At 39.6% G+C, this 16,495-nt stretch overlaps 4 protein-coding genes across 5 annotated transcripts in view; 2 read left to right on the top strand and 2 right to left on the bottom strand.

Annotated features, from left to right (window-relative positions):
• The window catches only part of LOC144631300 (kelch-like protein 28), an 80,757-nt gene that overhangs the window by 22,350 nt on the left and 41,912 nt on the right, over positions 1 to 16,495 (top strand). The gene's annotated exons all lie outside the window — the stretch shown is intronic.
• Positions 790 to 3,395, bottom strand: LOC144631303 (kelch-like protein 25). Its single transcript, XM_078489712.1, has one exon. It carries the CDS (start codon positions 3,034 to 3,036, stop codon positions 1,237 to 1,239), a length of 1,800 nt encoding a protein of 599 aa, XP_078345838.1. The 5' UTR covers positions 3,037 to 3,395; the 3' UTR covers positions 790 to 1,236.
• Positions 3,530 to 5,907, top strand: LOC144631298 (kelch-like protein 40). Its single transcript, XM_078489707.1, has one exon. It carries the CDS (start codon positions 3,874 to 3,876, stop codon positions 5,788 to 5,790), a length of 1,917 nt encoding a protein of 638 aa, XP_078345833.1. The 5' UTR covers positions 3,530 to 3,873; the 3' UTR covers positions 5,791 to 5,907.
• LOC144631301 (kelch-like protein 40) lies at positions 12,160 to 16,319 on the bottom strand. 2 transcript variants are annotated; one of them, XM_078489710.1, is made up of 2 exons: positions 13,603 to 16,319; positions 12,160 to 12,176 (listed from the first exon to the last, which is right to left on the bottom strand). In XM_078489710.1, exon 1 carries the CDS (start codon positions 15,493 to 15,495, stop codon positions 13,615 to 13,617), a length of 1,881 nt encoding a protein of 626 aa, XP_078345836.1. In that variant the 5' UTR covers positions 15,496 to 16,319; the 3' UTR covers positions 12,160 to 12,176; positions 13,603 to 13,614. The 2 variants fall into 2 exon arrangements, with proteins under 2 accessions (XP_078345836.1, XP_078345835.1); XM_078489709.1 differs by lacking the exon at positions 12,160 to 12,176 and adding an exon at positions 12,648 to 12,939.

Raw genomic sequence — 16,495 nt, 5'->3', positions numbered from 1 at the left:
TTTTTTCGTGAAGTGGTAAGTCCCAAACGCTCTCAACAATCACAATTTCAATGTTTAGCTCGTGTCAGGGCAGGTTTGCACCACAAAAGCGCCAGAAGCGAGTAAATACTCTGCAAAACGTCCAATAATCAAAAGCTGGCGACCAGATGGAATGGACATTCTTGTTTTAAGGCTTTAAACTCAACGTTGATTCGCAATTTTAGCCTTTTTTATATCCTTTTGACGGTTAAAATGAGTTGAATTTCGCTGTTGTCGCGTCGTTTTACTTCAACTCGATTCATTCAAGAATTTGACAGTCACTCGTTAAACTTTTAAACCAATGAAATGATTTTAGCGTGCGCCATTGATTGTGCATGCAACTGGCTTCCTGTTCAGTACTCGAAAAAAGTCAAATAATAAATCCTTTATTGACCAAGCTTGTTCGGTCAAGATGGCAGGATATTGGCCTCGTTCTTTTTTGCGTGTTTATGTACCTCGACTTCGTCTCAGTCCATATACACGCAAAAAAAGAACTTGGCTAATACCCTGCCATCTTGACCTCACGCTTGGTCAATAACCCATATTTCTTACACTGTAAACAATTTTAAAGATACCGATGACGTCACGTTTGTTGACGGGTTTTTAATACTAAATGAGCCGAATGTTATAACATCTTTGGAACTTTCCCGGAAATCTTCGAGAAACTTCGTTAATCCTCGAATAGATCGAAACATGCTTGGAAACGTTCGTTTGGCCTTCGAACAACAATCGGACAATCTTCGGAAATCTTCGGTCTAGAAATTGTTTAACAACAACAACAACAACAAAACTTTATTCACCCCTTAAGCAAAAAAACGTAAAATCCTAAAACATACGACATTTGGTTCGATTCAGGTTGCTTTACCTCCATAAATTGGATTTACATGAAAAAAGTACATTGAGAAAAAAATTGACCTGTTACAAAAGAAAAAAATACTGATAAGTGATCGTGCTAAAGTATAGCCATACACATCCACAGATAAGTCTAAAGAGTTCGCTAAGTTAAATATAAAAGCAGTCTTGCCAAGAATTACAAATGAATAAATTTGTCAATAAATCACACGCTGTTGTCGGTAACAAAGTAAGAAAACAAGGCCAAATGGACACATTTTTATGTACACCTTTTCTCGCTAACACATGTTTCGAGTGTCAAGTTACTTATTGCACAAAAACATTTAAATACGTGGTGCAATGGCCATTACGCCTACCTTTTTCAAGTCACATAACTAAGCATTTCCCTTGGCGTGCTTTGGGAGGAAACGAAGGGAGACGGGGGTTGAAAAATTCTTTGAAAATTCTCAATGAAAAAGCTTGTCCACCTGTGAACGAACTCCTCTTGCTAACTATTTCAGATGTTATCTCCCACTCATTCTTTTCAGAGTTATAACATTCAACTTCACATATCGATAACGTAAAGCCAACAGCATACAGATTGTCATCAATGGACAAAAGGTTCTGCAAAGCTACCGGTCTCATGTTAAAGCAATTAATAAACTGCCATTCATTTAATGTTTCATCGAACACTTCACATTGAACGTTCCTTGGCAGCCTTCTCCCATAACAATCTCCACCAGCAATGAAGATTTTTCCGTTCGCTGCAGCTCCGTGGGCCCTTTTTCTCGGTATTTGAATGTCAGCTACTTTGTCCCATTGGTATTTGCTAAGGTCGTATCTGTCAACATCGCTCATTGACTCAGAATTGACATTTGTCCCGCCAATAAAATAAATAAAATTGTCGTTGTCTACAATACAAGCATCTGGCCTTAACTCAGAAGAATCAAATGACGATACATCTTCCCATGAGTTCGATAAAGGTTTGTACTTCGAGATGACGGTAAGATCAAGGTTCGCAGATCGTTCCGACACCAAAGCATACATTTCATCTTCATTTCTAACAAATATTTCCTGCAAAACTCTGTTCTCTTCCAAGAATGGTATAATAAATTCCGTCCAACTGTCTGTATATGGATTGTACCTTGTTAATACATGCGGTCTAGACTTTGTAAAAGCATTCAGTTCACCATGGCAAGGGACAACTCTGCCTTTCAAGATGTTTGCCCTTGCCCTAGTATAGCTTCCCATCTCCTCTAAACAATACCAGCTATCCTCGACGTGAAAATAGCACCACATATGTCGATACGTAAACGCAAATATAATAGGAGTCTCGAGGGACTTCCTTGGTGGAACGGGGAGATTATTATATTTTTTAGAGTCAATTATGCCTATGGTATCCTTCACAAGATCCAAACAGCTTTCAGTGTCTTTCACCAGATCATTTGTCACGACATCACTGCTAAGAAAGTCACGCGATACATAAACGAGTCGAACGTGACGAAATAGCTCAGCAAAATATTTCTTTCGCTTCTTTTTGTCATGATCAATCCATGCTAGAATGAACTTAAACACATCTTCCTCAGCGCTCACATCTATTTCATAACTTGAAATCCACATTTCAATTTCCTTGCTCGACATATTCAAAACATCTTCCCGGTTCGCTGCGTACACGGCGGTGAAATTTGCAAGGATGAATTTCTTGGTCTTCCACAAAAGCTCTTCGCATTGATATCTTTCAGAAAAATAATAAGTTGAAATGCAATTTGAAATATTCAACTTCTGTGTTAAAACTCCCCCAGCGATAGTTTTTAGTTTCTGAAGAAACAAATAATCCGCCATAACGATCAGGTCTCGGGCATTGTCTTCAGCCAATATCTGAACATGACCAGTGTAAATATACGCCAGTGTAGCCGCCATAACAGACTCGCTAAACATCTCCAACCGAACTACTCCTTCTTTAGACTCCTTCATGTCGCTGTTCAGCAGCTTTTCAAAGAAAGGACTTGCCTTTTTAAGAACACTACCGCGAGCTTTGAATTGTTTACCATCTTCGACCACCAAAACAACGTCGCATGGCTGATCGAGTGTGTCTTTGGGCGTAAATTCTTCATTTTTTAAGCACTCTCTACTTGGACTTGGGGTATTAATTTGCTCAGAATTGTCGGATTTTAGGAAGCGTGCCATCCTACATGTAGTGCCCAAATGATCGATGCGTAGCTGTTAAAACTTATTGAAAGTCGTCGCTTCGTCATGATATTGTCCACTGTGTTGCTACCAATCAGAGACAAGTAAGGGCAGACAAGAGACAAGATCAGAAACCACAATGCTTTTCTGCACGAACGATTACGTGCTCAATGTAACACAATCTTTAATGGCTGTGGTTGCATCACGGCTACTAACTAAAGTTAATTAGTGACCACTTCTATAGCCATGCCGCGTGCCATATGCATAAACATGTCAACAGATAATAAGACAGTTATGGCCTTGAAAGAAATGGCTTTAAAACGTAAAAAGAAAAATGTTTAATAATACGCGAATCTCCGCATATAGCAGGTATACCTTTAACCTATAGCTTATTGTGCAGCTCTCAGTGTTGTAGTTGATTTCAGTTGTGTTGCATCTCTCATGCGTATCAGGAAAAAAAATTCAAAAGTCAGTGAGAGTAGTGGTCATTCAAGTCAAAAATAGGGGGATCTACAATTTTATGTTTTCAAAATGCAGATCTTTCCAAGGCCATTTTGATGGCAAAAATTTAAATTAATTGAACAGATATTGACCAAGTTATGGCATTATGTGCCACATGGCACTATCGGGGCTAAAAGGGTTAATAGCTACATACTCCAACTGCTAATTGCGGTTTTTCATCTAGTGCCTGATTGGTAGAAATATAAATCAATCTCAACAATAAAACACTTCGGGGATATTTTTAGCGCAGTTTCCATGAGGTCAGCAACAGTCAATATAATGAGTCATCATGAAATTTAAGAACTGAACATTCACGTTTTGAACAGTACATGTAAGATGGCAGCCGAAATACGACCTGTTGATGAGCAAACTACCCAAGGTACAAGTAAAGAAAGTTTAACGCAGAATGAACTATTTGTGCCGAAAGATAAGATCGATCAGCCATGCGACGTTGTTTTGGTGGTCGAAGATGGCAAGGAATTCAAAGCTCACAGACAAGTTCTTTCAAAGGCAAGTCATTTCTTTGAAAAGCTGCTGAACAGCGACATGAAGGAGTCTAACGAAGGAGTAGTTCGATTGGAGATGTTTAGCGAGTCTGTTATGGCGGCTACACTGGAGTTTATTTACACTGGCCATGTTCAGATATTGGCTGAAGACAATGCCCGAGACCTGATCGTTATGGCTGATTATTTGATTCTTCAGAAACTAAAACTTCTCGTAGAAGGAGTTTTAGCACAGAAGTTGAATACTTCAAATTGTATTTCAACTTATTATTTTTCTGAAAGATATCAATGCGAAGAACTTCTTTCCAAGACAAAGAAATTTATCCTTGTAAATTTCTCCGCCGTGTACGCAGCGAACCGGGAAGATGTTTTGAATATGTCAAATAAGGAAGCTGAAATGTGGATTTCAAGTGATGAAATAGATGTTAGCGCAGAGGAAGATGTGTTTAAGTTCATTCTAGCATGGATTGCCCATGACAAAAGCAAGCGAAAGAAATATTTCGCCGAGTTGTTTCGTCATGTTCGGCTCCTTTATGTATCGCGTGACTTTTTGATCAGTGATGTCGTGACAAATGATCTCGTGAAAGAAAATGAAAGCTGTTTGGATCTTGTAAAGGATTCACTCGACATAATTGACTCAAAAAACTATGATAATCTTTCTGTTCTACCAAGGAGGTCCCTTGAGACTCCTATTATTTTAACGCTTACGTATCAAGATATTTTGTGCTATTTGCCTGATGAGAATGACTGGTATTGTTTGGAGTTCAAAAGATCTATGCGCTGGGCCATTTATAAAAGAGTTGTCTTTTGCCAGGGTAAATTGTATTTTTTCGAATCTCCACAATGGATCAGACAGTATAGAGAATGGTCGAATATGGTAAGCTACAATCCATATACTAACAGCTGGATGCAATTACCATCATACTTGGAGGAAAACAGTGCTTTGCTAGAAATATTTGTTAGTAATGAAGATAACATGTATGCTCTGGTATCGAAGCGATCAACCGACCAAACTCTTACTGTCATCTTGGAGTACAAACCTGCATCAAACTCATGGGAACATGTATCATCACTTGATTCTTTTGAGTTAAGGTGTGATGTTTGTATTGTAGCCAAAGACAATTTTATTTATTTTATCGGCGGTACCAAAAATGCAAGGCCGTTTTGTGGTCATAAGAAGTCAGAGAGCGATGTTGATAGATACGACTTCAGCAAAAAACAGTGGGACAAAGTAGCTGACATTCAAATACCGAGGGAAAGGGCTCACGGAGCCGCGGCAAACGGAAAAATTTTCATTGCTGGTGGAGATTGTAATGGGGACAAGCTACCAAGAAAAGTTCAATGTGAAGTGTACGATGAAACAACAAATGAATGGCAGTTTATTAATTGCTTTAATTTGCAACCCAAAGCCTTGAGGAACATCGTGTCCTTTGATGACAAGCTTTATGCTGTGGGCTTTATGATATGTGATGCCTGGCGAAATTGCGAACTGCGACATACGAGAGTCGAATGCTACAACTCTGAAAATGATGAATGGGAGATAAAATCTGAAATAGCTACCCACGAGAATCCTAAGGGATTCTCGAAAGAAGCAAAAGTTTGTTCATTGAGAATTTTTAAAGGCTTTTTCAACCCTCGCGCGCGCAAGCTGACCAAAGCCTCCCCTCCTGCCGATTGCCTTTCTGGAAGTACTTACTCTCAGTCTTCGTCCTCTTCCAAAGCACATCAAAAGCAATGCTTTATTATGTAACTGAGACATTAGTGTCAACCTAACCTGTTTTGTAATAAAGTTTTTATTAAAAGCTCTTCCTCTTTAAAAAAAAAGATGGTTATCATATATTGCCATAATCAAGGAATTTATAGATATTTTTGCACATAACATTGACAAGCCATTTCAACGGACCAATAAAATACTACTGTTCCTCCAACTGGGTGGTTACTGAAATAACTATTATATGGGGAGGCTCGCGACCTCGATCCCAGGCTCTTTCACCTTTTCTTTTCTTGTCGTTGAGGCTGCAGCTTCACATGACCGCCCAAAATGTAGGTGGTGAAAAACATTTGTTGAGTGGGAGGGGTAGCAGAGTGTTGTATTTGATGCTCTGCCGTTTTATAAAGCGGGCAATACGTGTGTGATTTTCACTGGGTCAGGCAACACGGAACAGTGAAACCGGTTTTAAAATCAAGTGGCTGTCGAATTCAAATTGGAGTATTATACTTTAATATTAATAGCCATCGTGTTTCTTTTGCTCAGCCGAGATCAACAGAAATTGTAAGAATTCGTCCTCACTTGTCGATCTATTTATCGCCACGTTAAATCACTGAAATATTCACAAATTTTCGCTTCGTTTTCAATTTACCGAACGTAAGATGTCGGGGAATTTGATGATGGTGAAGAAACTCACAGCTAGCACAAAATTGACAGATCGGGGCGACAAAATATCAAACAACATCAACGATCGACACGAATAGTTTTAATGTAAATATTCAACTTATTTGTGACCCTCCACGGGAAAACAGGGACAAAGGTGATAGCACGCTCACAACACGCTAACAGCACGCTTAGTGTGTCCTAAGACACGCTTTATGCACATATTTAATTCGTAAAACAAAGACGGACACACTAGCTTTTGTTTCGGTGATTCTAACACGCTTAACCTTTTGTTTAGATAAGCGTGCTTTTCATGAAACTACAACTTTCCTTGTTTAGCCAGTAGTGACTGTCTATTTTCGTGCATACCTCATTAGGCATAGTATGCGGTTTTCTTTCTCGTCTCTGATTGATACAAAAACAAATCAACAATAACATTTACCAGATGTCAATATCACCAGCATCAATGCTAAGAGACGATAATGGCAAAGACGCAAACCAGAAGTGATGTTACTTGGATAGGTCTACAGCGCTGGCTAGAGGGGCCTGGGCCCCTCTTTCCGAAAGTGCGCTTCTCGAACTCGCGCGCAATCTCGAGCCCAGAGTCCGTCTATGTCGGTCAGCGGTACGGGACGGACTCTGGGAAACTGGAATTGATCAGATCATTTTCAGGTCGATTTCAGGTAGAACCTCATCCTCTTCCCCAGGGCCACGCGTATTTTTTTAAATGACATGACGTAGTGGCCCTGGTAACGGTAAAAAATATGATTTTTTTGATTGGCTGATGAAAAACTGCATGCGTAATTAGGTAAAAAACGAAACGCTTCTACGCAATTTTAGTTATACTTCCGGTCATCGAAACAATTGAAGATGAAGCGGGCAAGTTTGAAAATGTTACCGGAAAAAGACCGAATAACACTGGGAGTTTGTTGGAATAACGTATTCACGAAGCAGACCTTTGTTTATGAACGAATGACAAATACATCACTTGTAAGGTGTGACTCGGTTGTACTTTTTATTGCATTAAAAATATTGCAAACATTTGCACTATCAACTTAGCTTATACAAGATATACACTAAAGGGTCACTAAATGAAGTTCATGAATTACATGAAGATTTTGAAATTCAATGTGATATTTCTTACCGCTGCTCAATAGAATGATACCTCGTCGATTAGCGGCCTTTTTAGTTCTGAATTTTCTGCAATACCTCCGCATGGCCATAAATAAATTTCACAGTATCATCAACCGTCGGAATGTTATCGGCTGATGATTTCCTCGACTCCATGTTAAAAACACTATAACAGCGCGACTATAACTCCAATTCCTCTGGATTCTAACTTTGCCTTCAGATAATATTGCGTGTAGAGACGACACAACAAGAACACATCTATCAGCCATGCAATTCAATGAGTTCCAAACGAATCGAATTGTGTTAAGTTATCAACGACTTGAATTGCCAAACCAGCGGGCAAAACACAAGGACAGTCGTTCTACTTAACGACTACAGCAGGCAGGGCGGCTTCCTGTTCCATTTCTTGTTTCTTGAAGTCCTCCGACAGTTGTAGCGAGGATTGCTGTACAGCTCTTTCGAACGCTAAACTCAAATCTCGTATTTTCTTTCAAAATTCGTTTTCTTCTCGTGTTAGTCAGCCCCAGCCTTCCCCTTTCTTTTACTGAGCAGACGCAGACGAACATTTATGCAGTGGGCATGCGCTACCGGATGTCGTGGATTTTACGACATCCGGTAGTCAGTGTTACCAGAGCCCTTCGTTTCGCCGACCACGTGACCAAAAGAAACGGAGGCTCTGGGAACGAGAATGGTAGAACCTTGGTCTTCCGGTTTTTATTGCGCATGCTCTTAGGTCTTAGCGGAAGTAAATTTCCCAGAACGGAAGTAAATCGAGAAAGTTGAACTATTTCTAACACAGTATCGACAGAACTGGGGTTTATCGAAGCAACAAAAGTAACAAAAACGTTCTGCAGTTAACAAAAGAGAGAGTCAACAAAAGAGCGTCTGGTGTTTTGATTTCCGTTAGTCTCTTTCTTGAGCATACTGCTATATTGGTTTTAAATCAAAGATCTTGTTTGCCTTCCAAGATTCCGCTTGTGAAGACTGTGTGCATGTGTTCGTTGTTGTTTTGCGGACGACAGTGAAGAAATTTACATAATGCACAACGCACGGAAAAGCTATTGTTCTTTTGATAAAAGTTTTTGTTTGGCGACTTTCGTATATTTCAAAGGCTTCTCGCTGACAGCGCATCTTTTCATGATAGATTGCATGTTTTCGAGCAAATAATTTTTTCCTTGTCGAATGGCGGTAATATTAATAAAGACGTTAAAGGTCAACGCTATTCAAAAGGTGTAATTAGCATTTCGGCGACTCAGCTCGTGCACACATTCACGCAATTCACGTGCACACAATTGTACAATTCCTTTTTTCAGCAAAACAACAACGCGTAATGTTCAAATTCTGCGTTATTAGTTATAATTTTGAATCGAGCACTGTCTGCGATATTCAGTTTTTCAACCGTAACGGAGATTTGAAAGAAAACAGTAGTTCTAGCGAGATTTGTAAGTCAACTATAAATTGTGTTTTCAATCGACCTTGTCCTTGGTGACGCCGTCGTTGTTGTTATAAAACTCCGCTCAGAATTGACGTTTAAAGGAAGTCCTTTTTTATTCAAGGTATCTTTTGAGTTCAAAAAGAATGGTAGAATTAGAAAATACTTCATTTATGTAAGCTTATGTAGCGCCATATCACGAGTTCTTAGGTGTTTTACAAAATTAAGGTGATACACCTGAACATTTGACCATGGAACCAAAAAATGTTTTTCCAGGGTTTCCGGTTTGGTTTACTTCCGGAGAAGATTTTCAGACTTCCGTGTTGATTTCTATTGTTCTGTGAGGACCAGTAGGCAACTGAATTAAAATTCAGTTTCCCAGAGCTAGAGTGAGTCCGGGCGACCCTACCGCTGACCAACCGCTGACGGATCGCGGAGCCGGGGGTCACTCTGGGCTCGAGATTGACTCGCGCGCGTCTCCTCGCTATCACGCGACCTTCTCAAACTCGTTAATAATTCATCAAGTTAAAACAAAGAAAATTATAACCGTGACGGATGTTTGGAAACCCGATCTTAATTAGCATAGTTTTTTACGATTTTACTTCTTCTTTTACTCCGTAGTTTTTGTTTCGATTGAGAAGATATATCAAACACTCGAGACAGTGTTTCATCGGCTATCCAAACACCTCGAACTTCGTCAAAAATACTCCGCTGCGCGTCGTATTTTCAACTCTCTTCTCGGTGTTTGGATATCCCGATGAAACACTGCCTCTCGTGTTTGATATATTACTTCGAACACGCGCTAACATACCAGTCTAACGCTGGCAAAACTGAATGAACAAGCTGATTCCTGCATTCAAACAGCCTGTGTTGAACATGTCACTTTATGTCGACTTGTAGCCAGCTATTAAACTTCAATAAATAACCAGCATGGGTTAAAATGTTTATTTTTATATTCCGCATGTACACTACAGTCGACTCCCGATAACTCGACAAGCTACGTTAATGGCGTGGCACAGTTTGTGTTTTGAGGAGCGTTTTGGGAACGGCTCTGACTCATGTACGTTTTTATTTCAAAATATATACAACGTTTTGGACTACAGCAAACTGTTTGTTTTGACTTGTCACCTTTTGACAAACATGGTTTGAGTTATCGAGGGTGAAATTATCCCGGGGGGGGCACTCCCATATATGAGCTATATAGGTATGTGCCGCTGTGAAGGGTATGGTTTTCAAGCAGTTTAGTCTGGGATAGGGTATAGAAATCAGAGAATTTTGGTCTAGAAAAGGGTAGTATTTGCGGGGAAACTGATCGGTGGTATGACAAATTAAGTCCAGAATAGGAATAGAAACTCTGAAGAGAAAGAGGCTTTCCTAAACGTAAATAAAATCATCGCGGCATCGTTGTTGACAGAAGGTTTTTCATTAAAACACTGATAGCGATACAGTTCTATATAAATGCAAGTCTGGGACAGGGTAGGGATTTTCGGTGTCTAGTCTAGTATAGGGTTGCAAAAATCAGCTGAACATGGTCTGGTATAGGGTAAGGGCTTCAAATTCCCAGCGGCACACCCCCACCCAAAAATATACAGGGTGCCCCCCCCGGGGAAATTATATAGAAAATGGACTGAAGGGAAATGAAAATGGGTTCGAGTTAGCGGGAGATTCGAGTTATCGAGGGTTCGAGTTACCGAGGGTAAAATTACAGTAAATGTATGACGGAAATCCAGGGGAAATCGATTTTGGTTCGAGTTAGCGCGAGGTTCGAGTTAGCGAGGGTTCGAGTTATCGGGAGTCGACTGTACTTACAAAGTCTTATCCATCCTACTAACATCTTATTTTCGCAATATCAACACAAAGTCAGGCGTACAGGAAATAAGAACAAATCAACTGATAACCAACGACAAATACAGTCTTGATTTATCATCAAATTCTCCAACTACTATTATAAAAAACTAATGAAACACAGTAAAGAGAATTTTTATATTGATGTAAGGGACCAGAGAACTTTTACAAGTTTCTCTAAGAGATTATTACATTTGGTCCTTGGAGAGAAAATTACAGTTTTAAAAACAATATGTCAGTGTATGGAATTTTAAATGCATCTTATCTTCCTCCATTTGCAATAACGCGGTTTCTGTGGGGCCGTGTTGCAGCACGGAGGACTGGGCGTCAAACTTATTTTCTGCCTGATCTACTGTTTTGCGCCTACGTGTCTTTCTGGTCAGTGGCAGCCCCACTTTTTGCTTTAGCTTTAACGATCTGTCCTTTGTCTCCAAAACTACATGTCTAGGAGTTCAATTAGACAACAAGTTATGTTTGCCACCTCACGTAAAATCTCTGAGCAAGCGTTTCTCGGCAAGAGTAAAGAAACTTAAGCGTTTAAAAGGTCTCGACAAATGCATCTTGGAATCAATTTATTTCAAAGGTATAATTTCAAGTGTTACTTATTCAATTGCACTGTGGGGATCTTCAAAGTCACTTCAGTCCCTTGAACAAATCCACATTAGAGCAGCGAGATTTATCTTTAACATAAAGGAAACCATTCTCGACCCCGAAGTACTAAAAATGGCAAATTGGAAATCGTTAGATCACCTTTACAAGAAAAGAATGGCAAATATTACCTATCAAGCGTTTTACAAGAAAGCTCCAGCTAGCATTAACTCTCTATTTACAAGACACTTTTTATTAAGAAATCATAGAGACAACCTGAAACTCTTAATTAAACGTCCTAATACTGATTTTCTCCGTTATTCATTCTCACACCGTGCGTCAATTCTTTGGAATAATCTGCCCCTGCACTTAAAAAAACAAACCCAATCTAGGTTCTTTTAAATCTGCTCTTAAAGAGAACTCTAATATTTTAGACAAAATTACTTTTAATGGACAATCTGGATCAAATAAAGACACTGCCAACTATGTTTATTAAAACTCTATTATAGTAAATTTTTAAAAAATTACTTTATTTTTATCTATTTCTCACGTTATTGTAAATTTTAATATATATATTTTTTATTTTGTTTGGTTTTAGATTTAGATTTATTATTAATTGTTGTTTAGAATTTAATGTAGGTCCACATCAGCTTTTAGCTGCCTGTACTTTAGACCTACTTATTAATAAATAAAAAATAAAAAAAACCGGATCCTCTCACACCAGTCCCCCTTGATTTCTTCAAAGTTAAGATTGTAAGCTGCTTGACCACTAAGGAAAACAAAATGTTAGGTTTAAAAAGTGAAGAATTCTGGTAGCTGCAGTTAAATGATGCCACCATAGAAATAGCCTGTTGTGTTGCAAAGTTTTATCACGCCAGGCATTAAGAGAGCTGGGTAACCAAGCTTTTGTCGACCGAAGAGACCTTCACTCTAGGTAATTTACATTTTCTATCAGATTTTATTTGCGAGGAAAATGTACATGTAATTGAAATGTAAATTATTTTAGTTCTATAAAACAAAACTGAGTTGTAAATGTTTTCTGCTATACAGTTGCAGGAAACTAAATATCATTTTGCCACCTGCAATGTTGATATCTGAACAAAGGAACTCCTTATTCAGAGTTGTCAACGTTCACTGTGAGGAAAAGAGACCCGAAAAATTATCTTTAGAACGAATATTACTCCATAGGATTGCACAGTTCAAGCTACACTGCACGTGCAGATGTCGCTTCAAGATAAGACAAGTTAGAATGCTTCAAGCGTTAAAAAACAATGGAGAAAATTAAAATGGTGGTTCCAGAGAGATGGCGGTACCCGTTTGAGAAGCACTAAGAGATGGATGTCTTGCCAAGAATCAAACCAAAGGGATCATGGCACTGACTCAGTCACTGATGTTGCAATCCTTCTGCTCCGGAATCAATGGGTAGCACACATTACTTCTGGGGGAATGTGGGGCTGTCGCTCATTACCGGGTAAAATGTTGCATTGGACTCACGCCCCTCCTGGCAGGAATGTTTAGTTAGACGGACACACCTAAGTGTAGAGGATTATTTTCAGGTTGGAACAAGGAAAGATCTGCGAAAGAGGTTAGCCTCAGGCTCTCATTTTCAACACGATATAAAAGTTCGTTACAAATCCAGTGTACGCATAAAAGATGGCTGGTACATTAACCCATAATTTTTCAGTTCACGAAAAACCTACAAACGCTTATAGAAACGCACATAAAAAAAAGTAAAGGTAAAGTCTGTGGCCCATACAGCCGGAGCTTATCCCGGTTTCTGTAGCATTAAGCGACTAGGAGTATTGCTACTCCCCCCTAGATGGGATGCTAGTCCATCGCAGGGTTACCCCCCAGCAGTAAGTTCGCCGGTACCCATTTATACACCTGGGTGGAGAGAGGCACTGTGAGAGTAAAGCGTCTTGCCCAAGAACACAACGCAGCGCCCCGGCCAGGTCTCGAACCCGGGCCGTTCGACTCGGAGCCGAGCGCGCTAACCATTAGGCCACCGCGCCTCTCACAAGAAACGCACATAAAAGTTCTAAAAGCTTCAAACTTAGCACGTGCAATGTTGTTAATATAGGGACAAATTTAGGCAAAATATTGCTTTCTTTGTTTCTATTGGCTGTGTTAGGTTCGCAAGGTATTGAGGTAAAATGTACAGCCGCCATCTTTTTTTTTAAGTGGATTACTCCTACCTTTTTCAAGTCTCATAATGAAGCATTTTCCTGGCTTGCTGTGGGAGAGAGCGAAGTCTGAGTGTTAGTAATTTCAGTAAGGCAATCAGGAGGGCAGGCTTTGACCAACTGACGGGGGTTGAAAAATCCTTTGAAAATTCTCAATGAACAAACTTTGCCGTCTGTTGGCATCATAGCTGTTTCAGATTTTTTCTCCCACTCATTCTTTTCAAAGTTATAGCATTCAACTCTAATATGTCGAAGTTCGCAATCACGCCTGGTCTCACATCTCGTAAAGCCCACAGCGTACACCTTGTCATCAAGGGACACGAGGTTCCTAAAAGCATCCCGTCTCATGTTGAAACGTTTAATGAACTGCCATTCATTTAATGTTTCATCGTACACTTCACATTGGTCACATTGGAGTTGCAGCCTTTTTCTATAACACCATCCACCATGTCCACCAACAATTAAAATTTTCCCTCTCGCAGCAGCTCCATAAGCCTTACCTCTCGCTTCTTGAATGTCAGCTACTTTGTCCCACTGGTTTTTGCTAAAGTCGTATCTATCAACATCCGACACAACATCTGGCTCAGGAAACGTTTTTATGCCTCCAATAAAATAAATAAAATTGTCTTTGGCTACAATGCAGACATCTCGCCTTAACTTAAAACGAGCAAATGATGCTACATCTTCCCATGAGTTTGATTGGGGTTTGTACTTCGAGATGATGATCGTGGATCGTTCCGAGACCAAAGCATACATTTCATCTTCATTTCTAACAAATACTTTTTTCAAAACTCTATTTTCTTCCAAGAATGGTAATACCATCCAACTGATTGAGTATGGATTGAAGATTTCTAACACCTGCGTTTTCATCGATTCCGAAGATTTGAAGGCATATAGTTTACCATGGCAAGGGACAACTCTATGATAAAGGATTCCCCTCATATACACGGGATGGCTTTTTTTCATGTTTAAGTGTTCTAAACAATACCAGCCATCCTCCCAAGGAAAATAGCAAAAAATACCTTTATACGTAAAAGTTAGTATAATAGGAGTCATAAAGGACTTTCTTGGTGGAACGGGGAGATTATCATAGTTTTTAGAGTCAATTATGTCTACGGTATCCCTCACAAGATCCAAATAGCCTTCATTGTCTTTCACCAGATCATTTGTCAGGACATCACTGATCAAAAAGTCACGCGATACATAAACGAGTCGAACGTGACGAAATAACTCGGCAAAATATTTCTTTCGCTTGCTTTTGTCATGATCAATCCATGCTAGAATGATCTTAAACAAATCTTCCTCGGCGCTAACTTCGATTTCGTCACTTGAAATCCACATTTCAAGTTCCCTGCTCGGCATATTCAAAACATCTTCCCGGTTCGCTGCGTACACGGCGGTGAAATTTGCAAGGATGAATTTCTTGCTCATAGAAAAAAGTTCTCCGCATTGATATCTTTTGGAAAGGTAATAAGTTGGAATGCAATTCGAAATATCCAACGTTTGTGCTAAAACTCCCTCAGCAAGAGATTTTAGTTTCTGAAGAAACAAATAATCGGCCATAACGATCAGGTCTCGGGCATTTTCTTCAGCCAATATCTGAACATGACCAGTGTAAATAAACTCCAGTGTAGCCGCCATAACAGACTCGCGAAACATCTCCAACCGAACTACTCCTTTTTTAGACTCCTTCATGTCGCTGTTCAGCAGCTTTTCAAAGAAGGGACTTGCCTCTGAAAGAACTTTTCTGTGAGCTTTGAATTCCTTGCCATCTTCGACCACCAGAACAACGTCGCATGGCTGATCGAGTGTGTCTTTCGGCACAAATAGTTCATTCAGAATTAAGCTTTCTTTCCTTAAACTTTGGGCAGTTTGCTCGTCAGCACCTTGTATTTTGGCTGCCATGTTATATATAAACTGATGTCTAAATAATGGAGTTTAGTTCTCACAATTTTATGATGACTCATTGATGATAATAGCTTCGAATAGCTGACCAATGGAAAATGCGCTAAAACATGCCTGAAGCGTTTCCCTGTTCGTTGTTTCACTTGCAAATCAGAACCACATAGGCGTATAGGCGACAGGAAGCCTGCATGAAAATAAGCAGTTTCTATATTAAGGCACTAGACAAGGAATTACTGTTGCTGGTTTCTTCTCTAATAAAACTTTATCTTTACCGAAAAGGTATTGCACCCCAATCTGTGCATTTTCCGCTAGTTGTAAGTTTTTTCATCGTTATCAAAGTCCCCGACTCTTACGTTCGGGAATATTATGAAACGACGCGGAAATTTTGAACATATTTTGCGGTTTTTAATAACCCAGCAACAACTACGTAAATCGACAAGTGACTATAGGATTTTTAAAATAGCATACATTATAAGCTTTCAACCCCAAAGATAACAGAAAGCTCCTGACTCTTCTCTGATTGATCAAATGAATACCTATTGAATTTGGTTTTTTTTTACGAATAATTAGCAAATGGGAGTATCGTTTGTGAGCGCACTCAGTCGGTTGGACGGTTGCTCGATCTTTGGGTCGTAGTCTTTGTGGAGGACGCAGTAACAACAACACATTTGCTATTACACGTTCCACGCTGATTCTTTATATTTTTTTAACATTTTAAGTTTCACACTTAGTTATTCAGGAGAATTGTCAGTTACTTTAATCAGTATCATATAGACTCTTGGTTTTAGGCCATCGTAACTTCATTAAAAATATAAAACTAACAGCGGTGATAACCAAGTTAGGGGGGGGGGGGGGGGGGGGCAAATCCATGAAGGGGAGTCGAAACGGATGGCAGATAAGGACTTATGGACTCCCGGGGGTTCAAATTTAAATCGGGGCTCCAAATCCGCTAGTCCGGGAGGATTCTAAACCCGCTACGATACCGGTTTCTTTAAACATG

Source organism: Oculina patagonica, chromosome 12, assembly GCF_052425735.1.
Source record: "Oculina patagonica isolate OP01 chromosome 12, crgOcupat, whole genome shotgun sequence".
Lineage (NCBI taxonomy): Eukaryota > Metazoa > Cnidaria > Anthozoa > Scleractinia > Oculinidae > Oculina > Oculina patagonica.
This window is presented reverse-complemented; position numbering and strand designations above follow the sequence as displayed.

What these genes read in the sequence shown, in the direction of transcription:
- LOC144631303 (XM_078489712.1), bottom strand. Translation starts at nt 3,036, where the DNA reads ATGGCACGCTTCCTAAAATCCGACAATTCTGAGCAAATTAATACCCCA.
- LOC144631301 (XM_078489710.1), bottom strand. Translation starts at nt 15,495, where the DNA reads ATGGCAGCCAAAATACAAGGTGCTGACGAGCAAACTGCCCAAAGTTTA.
- LOC144631298 (XM_078489707.1), top strand. Translation starts at nt 3,874, where the DNA reads ATGGCAGCCGAAATACGACCTGTTGATGAGCAAACTACCCAAGGTACA.